Source organism: Papilio machaon, chromosome 2 (assembly GCF_912999745.1).
Source record: "Papilio machaon chromosome 2, ilPapMach1.1, whole genome shotgun sequence".
In the NCBI taxonomy this organism is placed as follows: domain Eukaryota; kingdom Metazoa; phylum Arthropoda; class Insecta; order Lepidoptera; family Papilionidae; genus Papilio; species Papilio machaon.
This window is the reverse complement of record NC_059987.1, coordinates 6,446,237-6,460,604: the sequence shown is the minus strand read 5'-3', so window position 1 is coordinate 6,460,604 and position 14,368 is coordinate 6,446,237. Positions and strand designations below refer to the sequence as shown.

General features: G+C 36.1%; 3 protein-coding genes across 8 annotated transcripts; 1 reads left to right on the top strand and 2 right to left on the bottom strand.

Moving 5' to 3' along the window:
• Positions 1-1,175: 1,175 nt before the first annotated feature.
• On the bottom strand, positions 1,176-2,616 carry LOC106709025 (mRNA turnover protein 4 homolog). Its single transcript, XM_014500670.2, has 4 exons — positions 2,436-2,616; positions 2,084-2,328; positions 1,673-1,921; positions 1,176-1,441 (listed from the first exon to the last, which is right to left on the bottom strand). Exons 1-4 carry the CDS (start codon positions 2,461-2,463, stop codon positions 1,217-1,219), a joined length of 747 nt encoding a protein of 248 aa, XP_014356156.2. The 5' UTR covers positions 2,464-2,616; the 3' UTR covers positions 1,176-1,216.
• Positions 2,617-3,316: 700 nt separating this feature from the next.
• On the top strand, positions 3,317-8,395 carry LOC106709057 (14-3-3 protein zeta). 6 transcript variants are annotated; one of them, XM_014500731.2, is made up of 5 exons: positions 3,317-3,436; positions 5,927-6,262; positions 6,979-7,102; positions 7,468-7,631; positions 7,963-8,395. In XM_014500731.2, exons 2-5 carry the CDS (start codon positions 5,963-5,965, stop codon positions 8,116-8,118), a joined length of 744 nt encoding a protein of 247 aa, XP_014356217.1. In that variant the 5' UTR covers positions 3,317-3,436; positions 5,927-5,962; the 3' UTR covers positions 8,119-8,395. The 6 variants fall into 6 exon arrangements, with proteins under 6 accessions (XP_014356217.1, XP_014356213.1, XP_014356216.1 ...); XM_014500727.2 differs by lacking the exon at positions 7,468-7,631 and adding an exon at positions 7,217-7,380 and having other exon boundaries at positions 3,318-3,436; XM_014500730.1 differs by lacking the exons at positions 3,317-3,436; positions 7,468-7,631 and adding exons at positions 3,510-3,590; positions 7,217-7,380.
• A 3,126-nt stretch (positions 8,396-11,521) lies between these two features.
• On the bottom strand, positions 11,522-13,068 carry LOC123721777. The gene is made up of 2 exons (XM_045681480.1): positions 12,855-13,068; positions 11,522-12,504 (listed from the first exon to the last, which is right to left on the bottom strand). Exons 1-2 carry the CDS (start codon positions 13,009-13,011, stop codon positions 11,603-11,605), a joined length of 1,059 nt encoding a protein of 352 aa, XP_045537436.1. The 5' UTR covers positions 13,012-13,068; the 3' UTR covers positions 11,522-11,602.
• Positions 13,069-14,368: the final 1,300 nt, after the last annotated feature.

Below are 14,368 nucleotides of genomic sequence, written 5' to 3'. Positions count from 1 at the left end.
AAGCAAATGTAACTAATATGTTGTGATGTAAGTGATCTCAGTTTTATGCGGGTTGTAACATTTGTTCCTTACCCTTGCATTTCATTAATGAATTGACATCTACAACAGTGCTTGTGGTACCAATTCGCTACTTTTTTATTATTTCATAGGTTATGATGAAACAATTTTTGAATCTAAAAAGTTAACTGAGTTTGCAGCATCCTATAAAAAAATTATTCGAGTAGTGATTCGGTGCCACAATGATAGTGAGGTTACAGTAACTCAACATATTGCATACTTGTTATATCACAGCTTTCCCTCAAGTATTCAGTCGTCTTGCCAATGTTTTTGCAGCTAAAGTACCGATAAAGTAAATATGTATGTGTAGGCCAATCCTGTTCCTAACACCTTCAATACTACAATGTTCACTTCATTAAAAGACTGTTTATTCCATAGATTGCAAATGTTATATTATTTGCTGTTTACATAAGCTGTGATGTCGTCGATCGATGAAGCGATGCTTTATTTTTGTACTGTGATCAATATGTATGCTAAGTTATTTTTTTATGTTAAACTACACGTTTTACGCAAAACCACATTCTCGACGGAGGCGTAGCCTCAAATGTGTTAGTTCTTATTTTAGTTGATATATTTTTATTAGCGTGTAATTTTGTATTTTGTTATTCATGTAGGTTTTCGATTAGTTTCATTGTGGATCATCGGTTTTAAATGATTTATAATTAATTTTGTAGCATATCTTTTAAAGAGAATAATTTATTGTTTCTGTGATTAATTAAAAAATACAATGAATGTTTGACTTTTATTTCCTCCTATGAATATGAACTGCTCTCAATTAATGGGAAGGTGCCATCTCGAAAAATGGCATGAATGACTAGTCGTCATTGTCATACAATATTATGCCCCCACCAACCTACCACCACACAATATGAGCCTACCACACAGGTTCGACTAGGCTGTTGTCAACCATACTGGTCCAGTGCAGGTTGGTATATTACACACATATCTTTAAATCTCTTCAAGTGGATATGAATAATTAAAAATAACATGGCACATGTTGCAAAATAATCTTTACTGAAAGTGTGTTTGGTCTTTCTCAATTTATAGCTTAAATTAAGAGGTCAGTATGTCCAACAGTGGATATATATTAAGGTGACAGTCAATTAAAAAACTACAAATTTAATTATACTTAAAAATATTTATTATTTACATGATTGTGTTATGTTTCATCTTCTTCCATTTCTTCATCTTCAAGTACATTATCATTTTCATTTTCACTTTCTTTATCACTCTCCTGATCACTCAGTACATCAACATCTTTATGAAATCCTTTTCCTTTGGTCCAATGGCATTTGATTTCAAGCTTGAACTTGGCCATTTGGTTGCCAAGAAGTTTTAATATACTGGCTTGTTCTGGTGTCAACGCTACACCCTTTTTACAAACCTTTAAAAATAATTTCTTTTAAGTATGATAAAATGCTAATAGCACAGAAAATATTTTAATGGCTCTTACTTATAGAATCATACTACATAATTTAGCTATAGTAGAGAGGTGATTATTCAAACTAATTGGGAGATATGGGTGTACAGATTCCGCTGTTTTTGGATAATCAAACTTTATTGATTCAGCTATTCATATTTATGTATCAGTGAAAGAAAACCTACAAAAACTGACCTGATATTCTTTAACAAGGGTGATGACTCCTCTCTCCAAAGATGTGGGAAGACCTAATCTACGCAAATGTGGTTCTATTGTGTGTGAAAAGTCTTCGAGTGGCCCTTGAGGTAGTATGACATCTTGTGTAGCGATGAAACCAGCTCTGGCATACTCTGCCGCTCTATAGGTTTTAAACCACTGAAGAACATCTCCAACATTTCTATTAGTCATGAGTAAACCACACTGGCCCTTTAATTTTTTTGATAACTAAAAGCACAAAAATACAATGATCATATATAATCAAACTTTTTAGATTCTTTTTATTCGTCTACTCAGTGTATTACTAAAAATAAAATTAACATGCCATGGAATAGCTCACTTTACTGTGTGTTTCCTTCGAAATTAACACATATAACTCTAAACACTAACCAAATTTAATTGATCTTCAACTTCATCACTTTTCGTCCTGCCCAGTGCCACTGCCATCACTTTATTTTTGCCAAAAAAAAATCTTGAATCCTTCCATTCACTTCGCAAGTCTTTTAGTTTAGTATTACGCATATTGTCTACCGTGAAAAGAAAAATGTGTTCATATTTTGAGAGTGAATTACGTATTTCCTCAATGATTTTTTGTTTAAGAACGAGTCCTTTCTTATTTGTTTTGGTTAGTGAAACTGAAACATATTAAAGCATTAGAAATACAAATGTTAAAATAAACAAGAGAAACATCGATTTTCGTGTTCCGGATTAACGTTACATAGGTTATAATTTTAAGACTTACCTTTTTTATCTCGTTTTGACTTCGGCATGTTTAATTATTATTTATTTAGTTAGATTTGAGATAATAAGGAAAAAACCTTAAAACTTCAGCCTTATATAAAAGTTTTCTAAATGTTTACTGTTTACACGTGAAATTTCACGTGTTTTCCTTTTATCAGAATGTGGTACAAAGAGTACATATTAACATGGCCAAATGCTGTCAAATGGTCATAGAGTTAGTAGGTAAAAAAATTAAACGCAGAGGTTTATATCTAAAAAAAAAATAGGTATTAATATCTCCAAAAATTTAATATCACAAACCGAGCCTTACATTCTTTGCGTTCTTCGTATATAATTCGTTAACCTTGTATTACATTATCTGCAAACTATCCACCACTTTTGCAGGTTTTTTCCTATTTTAAATAGTTTTTTTCATCAAAGGATATTGTCGTCTATATATACCCCATCATGGTCATTTGCCTTTGATACAATCTTACACATTTTTTTTGAATATCAAAGGATCAAATTGTATAAAACTTATATAGCAAGTTATTTCAAGTTAATTGGATAATACTTTACAGTAGTTCAGTAAAACACTTTAGAGATTTTAATGTTTTAATACTTATCGTAGTAATTTTCTCCTGAGGTTAAAATTTTCCGATTGTACTTCAAAAGCGATTGATTTTAAAAACAAGTATGAGATTTTTAAATAAATGCGCGATTTGCACATTTCCTGTCCTAGGGCGAGATCCAATCGATTTTATGTGTTTCGTGTGTTGCTATCTCTTTTTAATTACCCATGCAAGAGCAGTGCAAATAGTGTTTTCGACTTTCCCTGTTGAACCAAAGACTATCATCGAGCCAAGAAGTTTGTGATGGCGGACATTTTGTGAGAACCCTCTTCCGTTTTTTGTTTCCCCTCTGGCCCCGCCGCCGTCAGTATAGTGTATCGTTCACCGCAAGAGAAAAATTGAAATCGTGTTGCAATTTGCTGGCTTAATTACTTTAATTCCCTTCAAACAAGTAAGTGCATTAAAATATATTATGTGTTATGTATTTCTCGGGCTTTTTAGTGTTTTAATTTGAAGTCGTATTTTTGTACTTTTGTGACTGTGACGCATAAAAGGAGTGTCCCTAGCAGCAGCCATTTTGCCTGAGCCGGCGACACGATATTGTGGTGCGGTTAGCTATCAATTTAGATTCTAGTTTTCTAAACTTTTTATAATAATTTGATTAGTGACGATTAGTTGCATTACTAACAAAGACATCTATCAGTTCTATACGTTGACAGCAAACTAGTAAGGTGGTTATAGGTTCGTTATAGCCTCTAAGATAATTAGGTATGTGCCTAGACTATATAAAGGCTACATTATATTTTCGTCTATTTTATAGTTTTTTACTATTATAATGATTGAACATTGTCACTATATGTATTGTGAACGTTACATTTATGGTTCACGGCTACATTTTAAATATATTTCATTACCAACTGAAAAGTAGCCTACCGTCACGTAAGTGCGTAGTAACTTTGCCGTGCATTTTTGTTAAGTCTCCTTATCTTAAGATAACCGTTAAATTGTCATGGGAAACGCGATGGGGTAATAATCGAAGATGCCGCTATAATTTATCTTTGTAACCTGTGTATATCTTACACTGGTAAACCTTTATAAAATTAGAATCCAGCATTTTATAGGTTAAATTTTATTTTTTTATTTTTTGAGCGCGGCACTTAACCGTTTTCGTGCAGAAGTTAGACACGTGCTGCATTTAAAAGTAGGTTCACCTTGTACTAAGATCAGTTGAAATCCCCAGTACTTATTGTTAGATCTACACATTACACACTGACACCAGGTTGTCCTTAAATTAACTTTCCTCATTGTTACATGAGCTGATAATTATTTTTCTAGCTATAGAATATATTGTATTTGCTACTATCATAAAGATTATAATGTAGATGGAGGTTTTGTCAATTGGCATTTTCCACAAAATTTATTACATCATTCAACAACACTTATTCTCTTACGAGTGGGTCTGAGCTTTTTTGGCTTTAAAGTCTAAGACATACTTGACTGAGTTATTGAATATAATGGCACCGAACTTAACATAGTTGCTGTTAAGAACTGTGATTAAGATTTGGTATTAAAATTGGATGATTCATTTTGTACACTGAATGAATCATACATTGCAAAATCAATATCAACAAATTATTTTCCATGCCATAATGTCCAGTGTAATTAATTTAATGTATAGAAATTATCAAATATTGTAAAACGATGTTTCAGTACTTGGTATTTGAAAAATTATGTCTCCAATTTAGAATATGTCTGTAACAGACTTGTTTATGTTATAAGAAGATAATGTTAAGAGTAATGACAAATATTTTTTAAACAAGAAATATTTAATATGAAATTTTCATTGTCTTCAATTTCTCAGTTTTTTTTTCAAACTAAATTAAGTATATCACAATATGATTTTGTCAGTGGAAACCACATGATTTGACAAATGAACCTCTCATTTCCTTCAACTCAAACCTCAACATTTTTAAGTTATTTTAATAGAAAATTGAAAAATGTGAGTAAAATCCATTAACAACATATTGTAAAATTGTATTTGCAATAATGTAATTTTACTCAGATTCAATATATTAAATCAATTTCAAAAAGGCATACCTCTTACCCAAGGGAGGAGTACCAGTTATGTCATCATTTAATTTAGTTGACCTTTGTCATGGCAAAATGTTTCAAGATTGGAGAAATAGAATTTTATGTCCTATTTGCTGAATATTTCAAAAGCCTTGCTAGATATGTACTTACATAATTATGTATTGGTTATCTATTATTTGTCTGTTTAAATGGGGTTCATTTAGAAATTTCTGTGTACTGAACTATATATTAAAATAATTTGCTCTTTTATGAAAATGTTAGGTCAAAGTGGACCCTAGCAACAGGGCTTTGGCTATAAGGTGAAGTATCGATAGATATATAAGGGGTGTAGGGGAGGGAGGGTGAGGAGGGGCAGGCGCCAGGCTGACGGGTGTGGTGCACGAGGGCGGGTGCCCGGGGGTTATGGCGGCGCGGGGGTGCAGAGGGGGGGAGGGGGCAAGCGTCGCGCTAGTCGTATTTCGTCTGGAGTGTTTATCCCGCGTCGCCGGATCAATACAGTTGGCGCAGTGGCGGTGGCCTAGGCGGCGCAGCGACGGCGCGTGCCTTGTTACATTCGCCAGTGGTCCGAGTCTGTGAGATGCTGTCAAACCGAACGGACGCCGGGTCGATGTCGCGATTGGTGTGAGGGTCGCTCTTAGAGCTACGTTGAGTTTTTACATTGCGCCAGTGCGCCCGACAGCCTCCATCCAAGGTGCGCCGCATTTCATGATGACTCACATACCCATTTTGGATTCACTGCGGTGAAAGTGACGTCCAAACGATTAGTCTTTCTGAGAATATTTTAATTTAATTCCGGTTTTTAATTACTTTTATCAATGCATTGATTTTCTTTTTGTTTGAATTGTTGCAGGGGCATCAGTAATATAATTGTCACAGATCACCAACCATGTCGGTCGACAAGGAGGAGCTGGTGCAACGCGCCAAGTTGGCGGAGCAGGCGGAGCGGTACGACGACATGGCGGCCGCGATGAAGGAAGTCACGGAAACCGGCGTCGAGCTAAGCAACGAAGAGCGAAACCTGCTCTCGGTTGCCTATAAGAACGTCGTGGGCGCCAGGCGGTCATCATGGCGAGTAATCTCCTCAATCGAACAGAAAACCGAAGGCTCGGAAAGAAAACAACAGATGGCAAAAGAATATAGGGTTAAAGTAGAAAAAGAGCTCAGAGAAATCTGCTACGACGTTTTGGTAAGAATTTATACTTTTTATTTTTGATTTTACTATTTTCAGTACCATCTCATTTGTCTTAGCTGCGGATATTACGGAATTCCTTCCGCATTAAATAGATTGATGGCATTGGTAGCCTTCCTACGGCGATGACGTCATCGTATTTGTACGGTGCCAATTTAAGGGTGATGCAAACGTCGCGGTCATTTTGTGCGCAAATTGTATATTGATGTTAATGATGGGCGTTAAAGCGTAGTAGGTAGCTGGGCTCGCATGGCGGCCGCACCGGGGCGCGGTGCGGCGTGCGCGCGCCGCGGGGGCAGGGGTGTGACGTATTGCGCCGCGTCACTACTGCGCGCGCAACCATCCCACCTTCGTTCGTTGCCCTATCTCTAGACATCCAACTATCCAATGCATTTTTTGTCAATTTTCCGTTACGGTTTTTACTACAGTAACTTTTTTTAGTCACCACTTTTACATAATCAGAGGAGAAAGTGCATTGCTATCGATTGAACTATTGATATGAAGTCGCAACGGAATTTAAAAAAAAAAAACTAACGAGATTTTATTAAGCAAATTATTACGTAACAAAAACTTAAGCATCAAATTAATATCGTAATACTATGGTATAATTTTATTACAACGCTAGTTTAGTATAGAAAGGAATACTGAAATAAATGAAAACATTTATAAAACTTAATTTAAATTTAAATATAACCAATAAAAAATTGTTACAGGGCTTACTTGATAAACACCTAATCCCTAAAGCTAGTAATCCAGAAAGCAAAGTATTTTACCTTAAAATGAAAGGAGATTACTACAGGTACCTTGCAGAAGTGGCCACAGGAGAAACCAGAAATTGTAAGTTATTTTTTATTAATAGCTATATTTTTTTTACTTTCTTGTAAATTATATAATGATATTAAGTCCTTAATAAAACATAAAGTTAGTTCTAACAACCCTTTACAATTACAGCTGTTGTAGACGATTCACAGAAAGCATACCAGGATGCTTTCGAAATCAGCAAGGCAAAAATGCAGCCCACACACCCAATAAGGCTCGGGCTGGCGTTAAATTTCTCCGTGTTCTATTATGAGATATTAAATTCACCAGACAAGGCGTGTCAGCTCGCCAAACAGGTCATTATTTGTGTCAGTTTGCATAGGCTCTGTGCTGGCTGGCACGAGGATGGGCACGCGCGCCGCTAATCGCTCGCTTGTCCCCAGCCGTCGTGGAGGACTCGCAGAAGGCCTACCAGGAGGCGTTCGACATCGCCAAGACCAAAATGCAACCGACTCATCCCATCCGGCTCGGTCTCGCGCTCAACTTTTCCGTATTCTATTACGAGATTATCAACTCCCCTGCGCGGGCGTGCCACTTAGCTAAACAGGTTTATTCATTGCACAACAATCTGCAGTGTACCTATCGATCGTGCATCCCCTACTAACTAGTCTAGTATACGTCTAGCCACCCTCCAACAGATTGCATGAACATCGAACTTTTACAAATTAATTTAGATGTTTCTCAAAAATAAACTCACTAATTTTGCCTCGGCATGGCCATGTAAAGCGATTAACATGTTAATACTCGATCCAGCCAGCATCAAGAGTGTATATTTATTTAACTCGTGTATATATTATAAAATGAATGTGTTTGTTGTCGTGTTGAGATGGTAGGAGCGGAGTGGAGTAGAATAGGAGTGAGACGGGTTTGTGTTACAGGCGTTCGACGACGCGATCGCCGAGCTGGACACACTTAACGAGGACTCGTACAAGGACTCGACGCTGATCATGCAGCTGCTGCGGGACAACCTGACGCTGTGGACGTCCGACACGCAGGGCGACGGCGACGAGCCGGCCGAGGGCGGCGACAACTAGAGCCGGCGCTCGCCGCTCGCCGCACTCTCATCGGTGTCGTCACTCGCGAGTAACATTCGAGAACGCCGCGCGGCCGTCGCCTCCCGCCGCCAGCCGTCGCTTGTAAAAATGTTAAACATGTCGTTCGCAGCGGACCTTCACGTTCCGTCTAAAATTAATGTTATGTGTCATCTTTGACGGTTTTGTATTTCTGTATTTACACTGGATTACAGATATCGAGCTGACCTGATGAATATAAATATTTATAACTTAAGTTATTAAAATTACGGTTTCTTAAGTTAAAAGTGTTTTCCTTTATTATTTAAAACGAACTCTACAGCCCGGTCGGCCCCAAAGCAACATTCCTCTCGCCGCATGTCAGCAGTGAAGGAGATCATGATGGTGAATGTTTTAAAATTATGCAATTAGATAATAAAATTGTTAACCTACGCCCAGTAACCCGATAATTAGATTTTCATTATAAATCCACGATCTGTAATGGCTGTATGAAATTAGGGCACAAAAAACTTGTTAGTGTCTTTTATGTGGTTTTTTGTGATGTCCTTTATATATATATATAAAATATTACCAAAGCGAAACTAAATGTTGACATTAACCATTTTGTTGTGCCCATCACTGATTAATTACTAGCATTCTGAACTTTCAGGCATTTATTAGCAAAATAGTTTTTGTGATGGACAAATATTGTAACATTTCTGCTGCATTTTATCAGCCATTAATCTATTATATTTTTCATGTTTTCACCAATAAACTTTTGTATTAAATACACTTTTTAGTTTTAGAACCAATATTTAAATAAACCATCACCTATTAACCCCAAAAAGATGTTTGTCTACGCAACGCATTTCGCCATGATAACCTATAAACCGCCGATGCAACCTTACTATGATGGAAATTGGCGAAATTTGTAGTCCTTTTTAAATCATACCCCTTTTCCAATTTAATGTAAATAAAATGTACCATATGAATAAATCAAGCCGCAGTCCTAACACGATTTAAAAAAATATTGGCATGAATTTCATGTGCATTGCCATGATTAGATGTGTATAATACGGATAACACTATGTTAACCTTCATTCATTGCCAGAATGTATTACTTCGTAGAATATATTACAAAAGTAATATATTCTACGAAGTTACAAGGCAGATCTTTTTTATGGAAACCAGATAGCCAACAATCTGTTCAAAATGATGAATTAATACTAGCAAATCTTCATTAATAGTGGCTAGGAAATTAGAAAATATAAAAAGATTTGCTGATTATGTGTATCAATTATACTTCATAGAGTAAAAAAACGGATTATATAAAATCGTTAATCAGCATATAACCAATAGATATATACTGGCAACACCATTATTTTCATAATTTTTTGTAAAAAATATTTGTTGGGCTGTTAAAAATGTTTACTATAATACCAGACGCCTAAATTACAAGTAGGTAATATAAACATATAATACCTAAGTAATAACATAGAAATGAGTTATTTAACAAACAGCACATCAAAAAGTGTATGAATACTTTTATTTTAGATACTCTATGGTATAAAGGCCAAGGATAAGTTAACTAGCCACTTGGATCTAAATTATTATAACTCCAGTCAACAAGATAAATCTGGCTTCCTCCCATAAATAAAATCAAATATGCAAAACAGACCAGGTTTTTCTTAAAAAGAGTTATGGTTTTGGGGTGCTTTCCATTTTGCCAATTGATTGGTAGGCCGTTCGCCCCTACGGGAGACACCCTGGCTTTGGATTGAGGAAATAAACTAGAAAGTATTTTTCAGGATTACACCACATGCATTGCTATTGAGGAAAGGTAACTTTGCTTAATAAATGTAATTAAAATTATTTTCCCTTATTTTTTAATTAATGAACCCATTTGCTCTATGACCATAGATGTATTCATTGAAATACAACCCTTAGGCGGACCCTTGGCCTAGGAGTAATAGATTTTCAAGAATTCTCTACGTAAACAATTTAACATTTTGTAAAATGTCCACTCGTCATTGGTACTATCAGAAATAAAAGCGTTATAGCTATTAAATTTTTTGAACGAAAATTCCTGAACATACATATAGACAATAACATAAAAAATTAATTCTTTATAGCTCTGTTTGCATATGGAGTTAATGTTCTTATTAATAACTAGCTGTCGCCCGCGACTCCGTCTGCACGCAGTTAAAAAAAAACTTAATAGGGGTATGAAAAATAGATAGTAGCCGATTCTCAGACCTGAATACGCATATAAAATTTGGTAAAAATCGGTAAAGCCGTTACGGAGGAGTTCGGTAACTAACATTGTGACATGGAAATGTTATAATATATTAGATTATTGTCGGTGTGAGTGTACAAAACTATAATTATATTTCATACAAAGGACAATGGCATAGTTACTAGGAAGTCTTGTCCTACCCCCAATAGCGATGTGTATACATCATTGGATACGTATTTTACAGCCGAATACAACTTACTATTGTGCCCACTTCCAAATTCTTCTCCTTTCATAGATAATGTTTTTCCAACATGTGAGTTGACAATAGCCAAATCAGTGTTTCCAAACAGTCCACCATGAGAATTAATACCATAGTTAGCACCTGTCAACTCATATTATCAAAGTCGTAAGGATTCTTTTGTCAATAAAACAAAGTGTTAACGTATTTAATTCATTGATCTCCGTGACTGTTATTAAAACAACGCTAGGCCTATCAATCCCATGCCCGGCATACTCTAAGAACCAGATGTCAGACATAATGTGCCTAAAAGTTAGGGACATTTATGCACATTATGTCTTTCTCCATTAAGCGTATATGATAGATGTATATCACACGAAGCTAGGTGTGATATATCATCAATAACTATTGGAGGGTTAGACCAAGATTTTGCATCATTTTATGATGATTTTTGCAATTCTGTTATATAGTGTAGTAGTGTGGGTGACGCAAATATATACCAGTGTAATGAATAATTTTCCCAAATTCGGGAAAATTAAAAGTAAAATAAGCCATACTATTTTTTAAATTTTACCGTGGGTTTCTGAGACCAAAATCTCCGTTTAAAACATATTGTTATCTCTGTTTTGTCAAAGATAATGACAGGGATGACTATATGTTTTATACAGAGATTTTGGTCTCGGAAACCCACGGTTAAATATTTGAATTCATTTATTCTTAATCTTTACTAAAAACTAAGAAAAAAAAATCTAATGAAATTAATTTATTACTTTTTTTGTAAATTGTGTAATGTAAATGACAACACTGGGTAAATTTATTACAAAAAAGGTCTCTGGAGGCCTTTTAACTTGCCTCAATTTTATGCTCCGTGTAAGGTAGTAATATATATCTATGATTATGGGGTTGTTTCGAATTTGGCATTGCGAATATATAAAAATAATTATTATCAGTCTTAAAAAAATAAAACTTTATTCTTACATGTAAAATTGACAAATGCATTAGAAATACTATCGTGGTATCACAGTCTTATTCTATTAAATATCAACATTAGAGTTTCTCAAACCGGAAAAGAACACTTTTCTTAACTTCGGAAGAAGAATTATACAAAGAAGAGGTCGTACAGCATTCGCCACTAGGTATAAGCAGACACTTACTAAGTTCACCAACGTTAGTACGTAACCGGGTTGCTCCACTGCGTATTCATTCTCCACTGTCGATGTCGAGTACAAACTGTAGACCGTAACGATAGAACGTGGTGCACAAAGGACAACATAAGTACAAATTAAACACAATGATAATTTTAATGCAGGAAACGTTTCATCGAACTGTGAGTGACCTTTCTTGGACTTCAGTTTAATCAATATTAAAATTGCGGCAGCGCTCATTATAATAATGGGTAGGAACAAGTTGAAAATGGCTAGTAATGAGTGCATATTAAGTCTATGACTCGTGTCCACAAGCGTACATAGCACCACATTATGATCTAGATGGACAGTAGTTGCCAAAACAAAATCCGGCACGCTCAGCGATGCAGATAAAACCCAAACGAAAAGTACAGGAGGTGCAATCCGTATTTTGGTATTAGTAAGGCGGTAATCAACGTTCATCGTACGAGGCGGCGTTGACGTATCACTAGTGACCAGGCTGTGTCTCGACGATCTAATTTCGTCGTCTTCATCGAGATCATCTCTTTTGCCGGAGGTTTTACGAGCTTCTTTTTCTTCTAAACTTGCTGTTGCCAAAGAATGGAGGGCTATTGTAGTGATTAAATATAAAGATGCCGTCGTTGCGAATACATTAAGCCCGCGGTAGGCAATACACGCACTTCTACCAAATTGCCACGTTCCTGCATTGTAAGACCATAGCTCTGGTGCGATGGTTGTTCCCAGCAGTAATAAATCGGCCATGGCTAATTGTATAAGTATGTAAAACAGACCTGAAAAAAAATAATCGTTTGTTGATATTTAAATACAAGGCTTTACGATCGCCTTCCTTTTGAAGTGTAGAAATTACAGCGATATTCTGATCAAAAACATGCTCTGTGTATGTTATCTGTTTCAGGTTATCTTTCATTCATGCTTAATTAATTCAAAGTGACATTCGTGTCTATAATGAAGCAAGCTGGTGTATCGATAAAAGCATTTAAGTTTAATTTATTTGTTTTTATAATAATAAATTTTAACAAAACATTATAGTAGTATTGTTTAATTGATTATTTTATATTAGGTATATATGTGAAAATTATCAGACAGTTACTTAAATTAGGTTTATAATTTGAAAATGTACCATTTGTTGATCGCTTGAGCAGAGCGGCTAGGAGCGCGCAATGCGCAAGAGCGGCGGCGCCGGCGACGGGCGCGGCGCACACTGCGAGCACGAGCGGCCGCACCAGCTGTACCGGCGACGCGCCCCACTCTGCCTCCGCCTCCGCGAGCTCAGCCATGGCGTCGACTCGGCGTCGGCCCTCGGGGAGCGTGGCGGGATCAATGACTTTCGCTGCCTCGCTCCTCGCTTGCCTTCCCGCCGTCCCGGTTTTTTTTTTCGACGCTGCTAGTGAATCACCACATCGGGAACATGTGCCACACAGTACGCACACCCTAGCGAGAGTCCACAACTACACTGTGCGTATCATACACTATCAATTCTTACTGGTCGTGTTACTGTATAAGGATAAAGCTTAATTTAGGCCGTCGCCGTCGTGCAACGCGCGCTTCGGCGACACCGAGCGTTTCATTACTAGAGAGGAACTGCGCTAAGTTTGCATGTGAATGTGTGCGAATATTAATATTAAGGGCTGCACTTCTCTTCATTATCATTCAACACCCGCAGCGCAACGCGCTACCTGCGGATGTCGCCGAACGATCGGTGACCGTTATGATGGCTTACCAGTCGCACGATTTGCCATTCAAATCGCATGGATTCGGTTATAATTATTTATTGGCAGTATTAATACGATGTATGAATTGTTTAAAATTTGAAGTTAAGAATGGGACCAAAAAGCTATCAAGCAAACTTTTTTTATGTCAATATTTACTTCAAACACACATTAATACATACATACACCCTCGAAAATACCAGCTTGTTGGTTTCTTAGGTGGCTTCAATTAATTAAAAATTATTGAAAACTCCAGAAAGATTTCCGTTTAGCGTTCAATTATTACTACTTTTCTTCTTTTCTTAATTCTTCTTGTGTGTCCTTCTCTTTCTGAAAATTCGTAAATGAGCAAAAGTAGAACCTGGCTCTTATCTTCATTACTTCAGTTAACGTCTTCTTTGTCCCCTTTTATATTTCCTACCTTTGTCATGAGAGTTTTAAATTGTACGAGTAAGCCATGAATTGTTTCCGTCGAGTAATTGTATAATAAACTGTTCAACAAAAAATTTTCTTTCACCTTTCATGAATAGTTGCTATTATTTTTTTTAATTCAATGAACGCGAATAATGTTTTCATGAACTTTCATGAGTGTGATAGACTATTGTCTCTTATATAAACGATGCGTATTTCTTCCGAAGGCAAATATTCTTTCAGTTGTCTTGCTATAAAAGAAACTGTACCGGTCTTTACTATGGATAAGAAAATATTATTGTTCGGTATGGATGTATAATCGAGCGTCATTTTCTTTAAACTAATGTTACAATTTTAAGTCAACCTTTTACATTGTCAAATAAGTGACCATCGGAAATTAAATCATTACTTCAAAAAATACCACCAGACACTGTTAAGGTAAACACGTCTTTAACCCTTTGACCGCCGTTGATCGTAGCTATAAAACAGAACACTTAAATATGTATTACCAAAA